The following is a 14,707-nucleotide window of genomic DNA, read 5'->3' on the forward strand; positions in this document are numbered from 1 at the left end:
TGTGTTCAATGGTGTCTGTTGTTGTGGCAGCAGTGCTTTAGACCAGAGCTGTTGGTAGGAGACATGGCCTCACCCTGAGACAGGGGGCTTTGTGCCTCCTATGGGCACCCAACCAGGCCTTTGCACTGTCCACTGTCTCCAACCAGACATTGCACTGTCAGGCTGACATCACAACCAACTTAGGTGCCAAATGTGAGACCGGCCGAGACGAGATGTTTGTCAATCATGGGAACTGTGACGAGAGGGCAGTAGGGGTTTGCTGTTTCACTCAGTGAAACCTAATCTAGACAAAGTCATTGTTTCTCTATGACACCGAATGTCCAGCTGTTTACGAACACCCGACGACAGTCAGAGGGCTAAGCAGACGACAGTCAGAGGGCTAGGCAGACGACAGTCAGAGGGCTAAGCAGACGACAGTCAGAGGCTGCTAAGCAGACGACAGTCAGAGGCTGCTAAGCAGACGACAGTCAGAGGCTGCTAAGCAGACGACAGTCAGAGGCTGCTAAGCAGACGACAGTCAGAGGCTGCTAAGCAGACGACAGTCAGAGGCTGCTAAGCAGACGACAGTCAGAGGGCTAAGCAGACGACAGTCAGAGGCTGCTAAGCAGACGACAGAGGAATTTCTAGTAGCATCCAGATTCAGACCTGTAATAGTGGGAAGCCTATTTTCTCCACCGTTCGTTGTCATCTGATTTGCACGGAGAAATGTGGATAGCGGCTTTGAAACTCACAGGGATAGTTGGCAAGTCATTGTCCTCTTTACCTCTGAGTGGTATTTTAGCGGTTATAACCCTTGTGAACTAAGGCCACCCTGGGAAATGTGTGACGGAGATCTAGAATGTGTGTGCGTGTGTGTGTAAACACTGAAAATACTGTAAGCCTATTCCGAGAATTGACTCATTGACCTTAGTGCAGAGTGACCTGTACACGACAGTAACTTAATATATGAGGTTTCAGTATATGGAGAAAAACACTAACCTAGGTGGACCAGTAGGGTTTTGTTGTGTGTCTGAATGACTTTGCACAATGTGATTAGTGTGCATGGTTTTTTTGTAAACTGATGCATGAACTCTATCTCCTTCCCTGTTTCTCTTCCTTTTCCCTCGTTTTTCCCTTTCCTTTTTCCATGCTCTTCATATCCTGATTTTAGAGTGATTTAAAATGTGATTTGGCTGTTAGCTGCACACCTACCGACATGCACAGGAAGACATCTTCCCATGTTCACCCTAGTGCACGCTGCAGTCTCCTAAGTCAATGTCTTTGAACCAGCAGCAAGAAACAGCCAAGTTACTCCAGTGTTAACAACTAGCCAGCCAGTATAACAGCCATGTTACCAACCCAGAGCCAACCCATGTTCTCATATTCTCTCTGTGTAATGTGTGTGTGTATAAGGAGAGTTAAGGCACCCTAGAGAAAGAAGGCTGAGGCACTGAAAAGGAAAGGAAATAGAAGTTTTAAATAAATGAATAGTCTAGCTAGTGAAAGGGGGGGGGGTGCATTAGGCTTAAGTGAGAACACATTCCTTTGCATTCATGTCCCTGGTAGGCTAGGATGATGTGTGTGTGTGTGTGTGTGAGCTGATATAATTGTGTGACTCGGGAACGTCCGTCTTTGCCTTTCAGGGGCCCTTCTGCTTGGAATTCCCCGGACAGTCAGATCTGAGCCTTCACCAATTTCAGTTGGTGAGAACTTTGAATTCCAAGTATCTTGTTAGCTGGTTGATGATGCCAAATAACAACTGACAAATGATGATGATGATTTAAAAAAATGAATAATAATAGTCATAATTCTAATGATAACCTAATCATGCTATGTTGTTGTGTTTGCTACTGATTGAGTGCTGTTGCTGCTTTGTTGTTGACTTGCTTTTTGTTGCTCTGTAATGGGGGCTGGTGCAGATATTTTGGGGGATACTTATCAAGTTTCAAGTACCTACTGACTTTTTTACCCTGGTTCTCACACTAAATATGTACTGATGTCTTGTGCAACGCATACATTCCTAGTTCTCTGACAACCCTGATTTCCAGAGATGGTTTAGAAAACGGTGAACTGTGTTTTGTAAGTAATTGGCTTGTAACCCACTCTAGCGTTGTGATAGTTGGTGTAGCCTAGCTCCGTTTGCTGACTGTGCTTTGTAGCTAACATCAGATGGTTTAGAATGTTTACTCTCAGGGTAGCATTACGGTCTCTGTCGATAGAGGATTGTATCCTTCGCTTTACAACAGTGCCAAAGTGTCTATTGATTTTAAGGACAATTCCACCCAGAAAATATTTTGGGGGTATTTGTTTCGTTAGTCCATTGTTGGTCCCAAAACTTTCAAACTATAGAAATCATCCGCGGATTCAACATGCATCATACTGGGATGATTTATGTATTTTGAAATGTACTTATTTTGGGACTATGTCAACAGACTAATGAAACAAATACCAAAAGATCATTTTGGGGTGGTATTTTACTTTGTCTACTGTTTGAACATGGTATAGATTGATGATTTCAGGTCCACAAAGGTTTCTGTCAGACAGTAGAGTGTATTTATTCAGAGGTTTTTGGTCATTCTTTGTCACATATTATGAGATGTCAATCGTTTTCCAGTCTTTTGCTGAAGGACTGTATTCTGTGTTCGTGTTTGAATTACCATCCGGGAGAGAGAATCTCTTTCTCTTCTCTTTTCATCTATTTCTCTTAGCAGCTGTCTTGAAGAGGATTCTCTTTATTATCGGCATCTGAATGCAGAGCCAGCGAGAAGTTAACTAGGGAGTGGAGTGTGTGAATCTCTCTCTTTCTCTTCTGAATTGTTCTCCTGTCGTCAGGAGCCATCTACGGACCATGAAGAGTCAGGGCCTGTTTCAATTCTATATTACTACTATTCAATTATGGTTCCCTCCTTGACGTACCCAAAAGGCCAGAGTTTGAATGGAGCAGGACATAATGGCTAGCCTTCATTTGCAGGGCTGACTGTTGAATGCTGCCAGATCACTGGGCGCTAGGCTAGATTGTGGCTCATGGTTGCACGTTTAGCCTGACGACGGGAGTGAGAGGAACTGTGGGACGTGGGTTGTCATTGAGGAGCCAAGATGAAAACGAACTGTTGTCTCCTTTGTATGGACCCCGGATTCTTTTGAGTTGCCTGCTTGAGTTGCTCCGGCTGATCAATTGCTTGATTTTCCACGCTCCATCGGGACCGTGTCAGTAACAAAAACGTTGCACTTGGAAAAAACACTTTCGGAAACAACCTTTAATGTAAACACTGTTTACTTACAAGTGGAGAAAGATATCCCTCATTCCCCCTCCCTCCCTTCAGTAAAAAGTGTCTGCCAGAACTTGTTTGATTAGGTAAGGCAGGAGCTCTGTTGGGTGTGTCTATGTCTGTGTTTCTTTGTGAGTGCGTCTTGAATATGTGTTTGTCTGCACAAGTGTGTCTGCATATGTGTTGGTGTCTGTGTTTCTCTGTCTAAGATATAGATTTATGGTTGCCCAATCCAATTTGAGGTGTGTCTGTTTGTGTGCTACATTAGTGGTCTTAGTCAGGTCAAGCAAGGTTGTCAAGCACAGTTGCAAATCAATCAAATCAAATGTATTTATATTGCCCTTTTTACATCAGCTGATATCTCAAAGTGCTGTACAGAAACCCAGCCTAAAACCCCAAACAGCACGCAATGCAGGTGTAGAAGCACGGTGGCTAGGAAAAGCTCCCTAGAAATGCCAAAATCTAGGAAGAAACCTAGAGAGGAACCAGGCTATGAGGGGTGGCCAGTCCTCTTCTGGCTGTGCCGGGTGGAGATTATAACAGAATATGGCCAAGATGTTCAAATGTTCATAAATAACCAGCATGGTCAAATAATAATAATCACAGTAGTTGTCGAGGGTGCAACAAGTCAGCACCTCAAGAGTAAATGTCAGTTGGCTTTTCATAGCCGATCATTGAGAGTATCTCTACCGCTCCTGCTGTCTCTAGAGAGTTGAAAACAGCAGGTCTGGGACAGGTAGCACGTCCGGTGAACAGGTCAGGGTTCCATAGCCGCAGGCAGAACAGTTGAAACTGGAGCAGCAGCACGGCCAGGTGGACTGGGGACAGCAAGGAGTCATCATGCCAGGTAGTCCTGAGGCATGGTCCTAGGGCTCAGGTCCTCCAAGTGAGAGGAAGAAAGAAAGAGAGAAAGAGAGAATTAGAGAGAGCATACTTAAATTCACACAGGACACCGGATAAGACAGGAGAAATACTCCAGATATAACAGACTGACCCTAGCCCCCCGGCACATAAACTACTGCAGCATAAATACTGAAGGCTGAGACAGGAGGGATCAGAAGACACTGTGGCCCCATCCGATGATACCCCCGGACAGGGCCAAACAGGCAGGATATAACCCCACCCACTTTGCCAAAGCACAGCCCCCACACCACTAGAGGGATATCGTCAAACACCAACTTACCATCCTGAGACAAGGCCGAGTATAGCCCACAAAGATCTCCGCCACGGCACAACCCAAGGGGGGGCGCCAACCCAGACAGGAAGACCACGTCAGTGACTCAACCCACTCAAGTGACGCACCCCTCCTAGGGACGGCATGGAAGAGCACCAGTAAGCCAGTGACTCAACCCCTGTAATAGGGTTAGAGGCAGAGAATCCCAGTGGAGAAGAGGGGAACCTGCCAGGCAGAGGCAGCAAGGGTGGTTCGTTGGTCCAAAGCCTTTCCGTTCACCTTCACACTCCTGGGCCAGACTACACTCAATCATAGGACCTACCGAAGAGATGAGTTTTCAGTAAAGACTTAAAGGTTGAGACCGAGTCTGCGTCTCTCACATGGGTAGGCAGAACATTCCATAAAAATTGAGCTCTATAGGAGAAAGCCCTGCCTCCAGCTGTTTGCTTAGAAATTCTAGGGACAATTAGGAGGCCTGCGTCTTGTGACCGTAGTGTTCGTGTAGGTATGTACGGCAGGACCAAATCGGAAAGATAGGTAGGAGCAAGCCCATGTAATGCTTTGTAGGTTAGCAGTAAAACCTTGAAATCAGCCCTTGCCTTAACAGGAAGCCAGTGTAGGAAGGCTAGCACTGGAGTAATATGATCAAATCTTTTGGTTCTAGTCAGGATTCTAGCAGCCGTATTTAGCACTAACTGAAGTTTATTTAGTGCTTTATCCGGGTAGCCGGAAAGTAGAGCATTGCAGTAGTCCAACCTGGAAGTAATAAAAGCATGGATTCATTTTTCTGCATCATTTTTGGACAGAAAGTTAATGATTTTTGCAATGTTACGTAGATGGAAAAAAGCTGTCCTTGAAACAGTCTTAATATGTTCTTCAAAAGAGAGATCAGGGTCCAGAGTAACGCCGAGGTCCTTCACAGTTTTATTTGAGACGACTGTACAACCATCCAGATTAATTGTCAGATTCAACAGAAGATCTCTTTGTTTCTTGGGACCTAGAACAAGCATCTCTGTTTTGTCCAAGTTTAAAAGTAGAAAGTTTGCAGCCATCCACTTCCTTATGTCTGAAACACAGGCTTCTAGCGAGGGCAATTTTGGGGCTTCACCATGTTTCATTGAAATGAACAGCTGTGTGTCATCCGCATAGCAGTGAAATTTAACATTTTATGTTTTCGAATGACATCCCCAAGAGGTAAAATATATAGTGAAAACAAAAGTGGTCCTAAAACGGAACCTTGAGGAACACCGAAATTTACAGTTGATTTGTCAGAGGACAAACCATTCACAGAAACAAACTGATATCTTTCCGACAGATAAGATCTAAACCAGGCCAGAACTTGTCCGTGTAGACCAATTTGGGTTTCCAATCGCTCCAAAATAATGTGGTGATCGATGGTATCAAAAGCAGCACTAATGTCTAGGAGCACGAGGACAGATGCAGAGCCTCGGTCTGACGCCATTAAAAGGTCATTTACCACCTTCACAAGTGCAGTCTCAGTGCTATGATGGGGTCTAAAACCAGACTGAAGCGTTTCGTATACATTGTTTGTCTTCAGGAAGGCAACAGCTTTTTTTTAAATTTGAGAGGAATGGAAGATTTAATATTGTCCGATAGTTTTTTATATTTTCTGGGTCAAGGTTTGGCTTTTTCAAGAGGCTTTATTACTGCCACTTTTAGTGAGTTTGGTACACATCCGGTGGATAGAGAGACGTTTATTATGTTCAACATAGGAGGGCCAAGCACAGGAAGCAGCTCTTTCAGTAGTTTAGTTGGAATAGGGTCCAGTATGCAGCTTGAAGGTTTAGAGGCCATGATTATTTGCATCATTGTGTCAAGAGATATAGTACTAAAACACTTTAGTGTCTCCCTTCATCCTAGGTCCTGGCAGAGTTGTGCAGACTCAGGACAACGGAGCTTTGGAGGAATATGCAGATTTAAAGAGGAGTCCGTAATTTGCTTTCTAATGATCATGATCTTTTCCTCAAAGAAGTTCATGAATTTATTACTGCTGAAGTGAAAGCCATCCTCTCTTGGGGAATGCTGCTTTTTAGTTAGCTTTGCGACAGTATCAAAAAGAAATTTCGTATTGTTCTTATTTTCCTCAATTAAGTTGGAAAAATAGGATGATCGAGCAGCATTGAGGGCTCTTCGATACTGCATGGTACTGTCTTTCCAAGTTAGTCGGAAGACTTCCAGTTTGGTGTGCCGCCATTTCCGAGCTCGTGTATTTTCTGTATACCAGGGAGCTAGTTTCTTATGACAAATGTTTTTAATGGTGCAACTGCATCTAGGGTATTGCGCAAGGTTAAATTGAGTTCCTCAGTTAGGTGGTTAACTTATTTTTGTCCTCTGACGTCCTTGGGTAGGCAGAGGGAGTCTGGAAGGGCATCAAGGATTCTTTGGGTTTTCTGAGAATTTATAGCACGACTTTTGATGCTCCTTGGTTGGGGTCTGAGCAGATTATTTGTTGCGATTGCAAACGTAATAAAATGGTGGTCCGATAGTCCATGATTATGAGGAAAAACATTAAGATCCACAACATTTATTCCATGGGACAAAACTAGGTCCAGAGTATGACTGTGGCAGTGAGTAGGTCCGGAGACATGTTGACAATGTCGATGATGGCTCCGAAAGCCTTTTGGAGTGGGTCTGTGGACTTTTCCATGTGAATATTAAAGTCACCAAAAATTTTAATATTATCTGCTATGACTACAATGACCGACAGGAATTCAGGGAACTCAGTGAGGAACGCTGTATATGTCCCACGCTGTATATGGCCCATGACATCACAGACACCACGCCTTGTGACACACTGCAGGCATGTGTGTGTGTGTCTGTGCTTGAGAGCAAACTAGAAAAGTGACGAGAAAGTGATGGCACTGATCTTTTTAAAATAGTAGCTTAGTTTTGCAGTCAGATAGAAAAATGTCTCATCAAATTTGACCTTAAATAATGGTACAGTGTGCAAACAGATACGTTAATTTGGCATATTGGTATTCAGGGACCTGTTGAAACATCCCACTGCGAATTTTCCAAATAATGATCATTAACATTAAGCACTTTTTCTATATCCCCCTGCTTGTCCAACCCTCCCTCCCTCCTCCTCTGCCCAGGTCCCGCATCTGATTCTGTAGCTGGGCTGCTGTGAGCGATGGAGAGGGGACCGTGTACTGTATTAGTTCTTGAGGGCGTTTCACAGGGAAACTCATTTTGACAGAACTCCAGGTGTCTCATTGTTGGAACTGCTATGGTTCAACAGATTTACCAATTAGTATTGGGCTGAGGGCATGGTTGGGCGGGAAGGGGGAAACGGGGGGGGTATGGAAGAATTGAAATGAGAGGGAAGGGTTAGTATGGAAGAATTGAAATGGGGAGGTGTTGTTCCGGGTTGGGTAGAGTGATGGAATGAAATGGGGGGGGTCTTCTGAAGGGTCTTGTGGCTGTAGAGGGAGAGGGACGCTGGGTAAGTCGATACGTGACCTCCTTTTCTCAGCTGAGGAATGGAATGACTGGTTCCAAGGAGGAGGAGAAATAGGAGGAGGGGTGATGGGAAGGCAGCAAAGGAGGGAAACATATTACAGTTAGTTAACATGAAGATTTAGGCTATAACTTTACAAGTAGCCTATAGTCCAGCCCTGATGCCTCCAACAAAGCATGAAATGTTTTATTTCCTTGCTGTCAGTTATTGCCAATGTTACTGCAAAATTGAGACAATTGAATTGACCCTATCTCGAGTGGGCATCAGCACACAACATTGATTGACTCAGGAGATAAAATCTCAATCTTTGGAGGGTGTTTTTACACACATCTGTTCGCCAAACCAATGATTTGTTTTTGTTGAAATCCTTCCTCACTCCCTCTGTTCTCACTTTCTTACCAGACTGAATTGTGTGGGATTATACACAGCGTTATTACTTTGTGAAACTCTTTGTTTTTCCTTTAGAAATGCCTACTCCAGGAAGTTTTGACATGAGAGAGTAGGGTTAAGTAATTTAGAGAATACCCCTAGGGTCGCCTGTAGAATTTGGAGCAGTGTTTGCCTCCAAAGTACAGTATGTGTTTGAGTGTGCGTCATGACTCGTGTTGGCGCTCTATGAAATCACTGCCAGTGCTTACTTGGTCAGAAGGTTAAAGGAAAATAAACTGTAAATAACAAATGATGATCCCTCTAGAATTAAAGTCTTAAAGATTTCTCATTAAGGGAGAATTGTGGTTTTTTTTTACAACAAAATCTCTATTTTTGATGTAAATGGCATGTTATAGAAGGGTCCAGACACTTTTTTGCAATGTCACTTGTTTTTGAGAAACTTGCATGAAATTGTGTCATTTTGAACTTTATCCTTAACGTTATATTCCGTTTTGTTTCGACTCGAGTGACCATTCTAGCAGCAGGCTACACCAAGAATGGAACAGCTGAATAGAGGAAACATCTTGAATCGCACAAAATGGAATATAACGTTGCGGATAAAGTTCGTAATGACCCAATTTCATGCGTATAACATCTAAAGACCTGCATCACTATACTGAGAGAGTTGCTGTTTCTAAAAGGACATATTTGGGGGTTTTTGGAGCATTTATTCATGTTTTTTCAGAGTCCCCCGTACTGCACAACAGGAATGAGTTTCTCAAAAACAAGTGAAATTTGCTAACCTCTTACATCTAGATGTTCCGCTAGCGGAACGCCTCGCCAATATCCAATGATAGAGCGTGGCGCGAATTACAAACTCCTCAAAAATCCAAAAACTTCAATTTTTCAAACATATGACTATTTTACACCATTTTAAAGACAAGACTCTCCTTTATCTAACCACATTGTCCGATTTCAAAAAGGCTTTACAACGAAAGCAAAACATTAGATTATGTCAGGAGAGTACCCAGCCAGAAATAATCAGACACCCATTTTTCAAGCTAACATATAATGTCACAAAAACCAAAACCACAGCTAAATGCAGCACTAACCTTTGATGATCTTCATCAGATGACACTCCTAGGACATTATGTTATACAATACATGCATGTTTTGTTCAATCAAGTTCATATTTATATCAAAAACCAGTTTTTTACATTAGCATGTGACGTTCAGAACTAGCATACCCACCGAAACTTCCGGTGAATTTACTAAATTACTCACGATAAACGTTCACAAAAAACATAACAATTATTTTAAGAATTATAGATACAGTACTCCTTTATGCAATCGCGGTGTCCGATTTTAAAATAGCTTTTCGGTGAAAGCACATTTTGCAATATTCTGAGTAGATAGCCCGGCCATCATGGCTAGCTATTTTGACACCTACCAAGTTTGGCACTCACCAAAAATTGGATTACCTTTGCTGTTCTTTGTCAGAATGCACTCCCAGGACTTCTACTTCAACACCCAATGTTGTTTTGGTTCCAAATAATCCATAGTTATATCCAAATAGCGGCGTTTTGTTCTTGCGTTCAAGACACTATCCGAAGGGTGACGCTCCGGCGCGTATCGTGACAAAAAAATTCAAAATATTCCATTACCGTACTTCGAAGCATGTCAAGCGCTGTTTAAAATAAATTTTTATGCGATTTTTCTCGTAAAATAGCGATAATATTCCGACCAGGAGACGTTGTTTTCGTTCAAAGACTGAAAGAAGAAAATGGTGTCTTCGCGCGCACCCGTGTCATTGTTCTCAGATCGGCCACTATCCAAATCCCCTACTGTTTTCCGCCCAGGGACTGCAGAGTCATCATTCCCCGTTCTGGCGCCTTCTGAGAGCCTATGGGAGCCTTAGAAAATGTCATGTTACAGCAGAGATCCTCTGTTTTCCATAAAGAGGCTATAGAAGGCCAAGAAATGGTCAGAGAAGGCCCTTCCTGCATGGAATCTTCTCAGGTTTTGGCCTGCCATATGAGTTCTGTTATACTCACAGACACCATTCAAACCGTTTTAGAAACTTTAGGGTGTTTTCTATCCAAATCAAACAATTATATGCATATTCTAGTTTCTGGGCAGGAGTAATAAGCAGATTAAATCGGGTACGTTTTTTATCCGGCCGTGAAAATACTGCCCCCTATCCTAAACAGGCTAAATAAGTGTCTTGACCCTTCTAGCTATAACATGCCATTTACATAAACAATAGAGATTTGGTTGTAAAAAAGTAAACTTCTCCTTTTAAGGACTATGTATTGCTGTATCTGGCTGAAAGATGTCCAAAGGTCAGGGTCAAATAGCAGTGGACCCAAAGGAAGCTGGATGTACAACTCTAAAATGTGACTCCAAAAGTATATAGTGTTACTGTCTGCTGTCCTCTTGAATCACATTCACTGGCTAGACTGGCACAGCATCCCTTGTGTTGGAGCACCCATCCCCTGCCTGCTTCTTTGCCTGATTGCAGTAGCCACACTTTGTTTGGGGTGAGAGATTTTGGGTGGGATGTTTAGTAGTGCGGGCTGGGGGTCTATGGAGAGGCGATGAACCACACAGCCCCAAATAACAATTTATTGCTACGGTTGAATGCACTGTGGCAGTCAAAGTTTAAAATCTTCTCTCTCTCTCTCTCTCTCTCTCTCTGAGTGTCTGTCTGTGTGTGTGTGTTGGCCGGTGGAATGCTGACTGTTTCCAGGGAGCACTTAAGCTGCCCTGAATTAGGTTTAGTTTCCCTGCTCGTACGGCGTGAGAGCGGGTCAGGGGGATTAGTTGAGAACACTCGGTATCTGATTTCTGAATAGTTTTGTATTGTCCTCAGTGAGTTTTTCAACCTGAGTGAGACTAACCTCCAATTTATTTTATTTTGTTCTTCTCAGCAGTTTCAGTGAAGACATCGCTGAACTTTCTGTATTTGTTTGGCTATGTTTTTATTTTCCACAGTCAGTGTAGTCAATGATCCCTGAGTGCCAAGCTCTTCTTTAGTCTCCTGAATCCTCAAAAATGACAGACAATTTTTTTGTATAGTTTGTGGAAATTTGTGACAGTTCACGCCGAGGCCGGTGATTATATTTGCATGCTCTTGCATACCTCTGCAAGTATGCACGTTTCTTTTTTGTCTTTTTTTCCCCCAGCCCTTCAAGAATCACCTCTGATTAAAGGGCTTATTAACGTGCCACTTAAATCTACCGGAGAATACCACAAGTGCACTAAGTAAGGGAACATTCTTAAATCATAATTGCCATACATGTCAGGGAAACATTGGCCAATTTCATTCAAATATGGGTATGTTGTTAAGGAAAATCCATTATTATTGTCGCACTGGTCGGCGCTACAATAGTATGGCCTTGGTTGAAACTCAATATTAAATTCAAATTTCCTTAACATCATATCATATTTTTTAAATATATTTTTAAGACTTTTATTTAACTAGGCAAGTCAGGTAAGAACAAATTCTTATTTTACAATGATGGCCTACCCAGGCCAAACCCTCCCCTAACCCTGACGACGCTGGGCCAATTGTGCTATGGGACTCCCGATCACGGCCGGTTGGGATACAGTAGTAGTGATGCAGTGCCTTAGACCGCTGCGCCACTCTGGAGCCCTTTATGACACTAATGTCGATGAAAATTCTCAAATCACCTCGATTGGAGGTAACTCCCTGGCTCTCGTTATTAGCCGTCACTGCAACCATATACCCGATTTTGAACAGGGTCGTTAGCATTAGGGGGAAAAAAATACATTTGCCCCGGCCAAGCTCAATATCTAGGCATTGGATAAGAACGAGAATAAAGCGTCCATAAAGTGACCATTAGGCTTGCCACCTTTTCGGACTGAATAGATTTGTAGGGGCAAGAGTTTTGATTAAATGTATACTTTATCACTCGTGTGCCAATGACGTACTACCTTCTTTGTAGCATTTCTGACAATGCTAATATATTTTTCTGAGTTCTAACAGCAGGTCAAGCAATTCGGTGGCTCGGCAACAACACAGCTGCACCAGGATACCAGTCAAAAGAAAAGTATAAGAACAAACACAGGCTACAGTAGATAGCTACATGGTAGTATTCCAGTTGAGCTTAATCAACAAATACAAACAGATATTTTGAATAGCTAGCTAGCTAGCTAACATTAGCTTACTTGTCCAAAGTCCAGCAGCTAACCTCTGTAGCTAGCTAACACCAGTCAGCTGAAAGCTAGCCTGCTAATGAACAAGCAAAGAAAGGTAGCTAGCTATTTTTGGTTATGGAAGATTTATACACAAAAACAGCTGACAACAGCTGACCTTGACACAGAAGCTAGCTAATGTTAGCTAGCTCACATCCAAATGGCAGTCCTACATTTTCCCACAAAACATAGCTAGCAAGTACATTAGTTCAAAACAAACACCAAACTTTGGGCAAATTGTGACGCTGCTACCGTACAATTCATGCGATTGGCTTTTGCTACGCTAACAACGCTAACTATTAGCTAACTAGCTAATTCATACTCCAAGCTCAGACAGGACACAACTCAAACTGTAGCTGAGAAAACTAGCTAACGTTACATGTAAACTGTGCACTGACTGCATTGTGCAAATATATGCTTGCTAGCATCAGAAAAAATCACCAGTTTCTAACATCCATAATAAATTCCAGTACGCTCCATCTCCTGTTACATTAATGTGGATGCAACCATGATTACGGATAATCCGGAATTAATCATGAATAGTGATTAGTGAGAAGCACAAATATCACACCCCCAAGACATGCTAACTTCTCAACATTACAATAACAGGGGAGGTTAGCATTTTTTCGGGGTATGATATTTGTGCATCTAACTTTCTCACTCATCATTATTCACGATTCAGTCAGGATTATCTGTAATCATGGTAGTATCCACATTCATGTAGAAGTGTATATAAACGTATTATGTTCTTATATACAATAAAAGTGACTCCAAAATGGCACAATGCATTATTTACCATCATCCTGACTGGTTGCATCACTGCCTGGTATTGGAACTGCTCGACCTCCGACCGCAAGGCGCTACAGAGGGTAGTGCGTACAGCCCAGTACATCACTGGGGCCAAGCTTTCTGCCATCCAGGACCTCTATACCAGGCAGTGTCAGAGGAAGACCCTAAAAATTGTCAAAGACTCCAGCCACCCTAGTCATAGACTGTTCTCTCTGCTACCGCACGGCAACCGGTACCGGAACACCAAGTCTAGGTCCAAGAGGCTTCGAAACAGCTTCTACCCCCAAGCCATATTTCCCTTTTATTTTTTACTTGAATTTCTTATTCTTATCCGTATTTTTTTTTAAACTGCATTGTTGATTAGGGGCTCGTAAGTAAGCATTTTACTGTAAGGTTGTATTCGGCGCATGTGACTAATAAGATTTGAAGTCCAAAAGGCTCCTTAACAGCTTCTACCCCGAAGCCATAAGACTGCTGAACAATTAATCAAATAGCCACTCGCTGTTTATTATCTATGCATAGTCACTTTACTCTTACCTACACGTACAAAATTACCTCGGCTAACCTGTATCCTCGCACATTGACTCATTACCGGTACTCCCTGTATATAGCCTCATTATTGTTTATATACATTTATATAAATATATATACAGTTGAAGTCGGACGTTTACATACACTTATGTTGGAGTCACCTCTGAGTTTAAATGTGTTTGGCTAAAGTGTATGTAAACTTTTGACTTCAACTATATATATATATATATATATATATATATACACTTTTTTTTAAACTTTAGTTTATTTTGTAAATATTTTCTTAACTCTTTTTTCTTGTTGGTTAAGTGCTTGTAAGGAAGCATTTCACAGTAAGATCTACACCTGTTGTATCCGGCATGTGACAAATAATATTTGATTTGATTTCTATTGGGCACAAAATAATCTGAAACACAACCAAAACAAACAGGAAATGCATCCAACAAATTTGTATAGTAAGCTTGATATGGTCATTGCCTGCTGTGAATATGGGACCAAATACTTAACTTTTTAGTATTTTAATACACATATAAGTGAATTTGTCACAATACTTTTGCTCCCCTAAAATGGGGGGGCTATGTACAAAAAGTTCTGTAATTGCTCACTAGTTCACCTGATGAAAATACCCTCAAATTAAAGCTGACAGTCTGCACTTTATTAACCTCATAGTTATTGTTTGAGTTCAAATTCAAACTTTTGGAGTATAGAGCCAAAAGAAGAAAAAAGGCTTCACTGTCCATTTATTATGGAGGGCACTGAATATGAAAACAAGCTTTGCTTTTATATTTACAAGACCATCATGCTTGATTGAGCAAGCTATTTTGTCTTGTAGTAATGTGGTGCTTGCCTGTATTATAATTAAGCAATAAGGCACAAGGGGGTGTGGTATATGGCCAA

The 14,707-nt window shown here is 42.1% G+C and overlaps 1 protein-coding gene across 28 annotated transcripts in view; it reads left to right on the forward strand.

The window, feature by feature from the left end:
* The window catches only part of LOC115158068 (transcription factor 7-like 2), a 116,829-nt gene that overhangs the window by 40,565 nt on the left and 61,557 nt on the right, over positions 1-14,707 (forward strand). For 20 of the 28 annotated variants that reach the window (XM_029706582.1, XM_029706608.1, XM_029706598.1 and 17 more), the window contains exon 5: positions 1,623-1,682. The exons of the other annotated variants lie outside the window; for them this stretch is intronic. In XM_029706582.1, coding sequence (XP_029562442.1) covers positions 1,623-1,682 — 60 coding nt within the window. The remainder of the gene's footprint in view (positions 1-1,622; positions 1,683-14,707) is intronic. 28 annotated transcript variants of the gene reach the window in all.

This window comes from Salmo trutta, chromosome 2 (assembly GCF_901001165.1).
Source record: "Salmo trutta chromosome 2, fSalTru1.1, whole genome shotgun sequence".
In the NCBI taxonomy this organism is placed as follows: Eukaryota; Metazoa; Chordata; class Actinopteri; order Salmoniformes; family Salmonidae; genus Salmo; species Salmo trutta.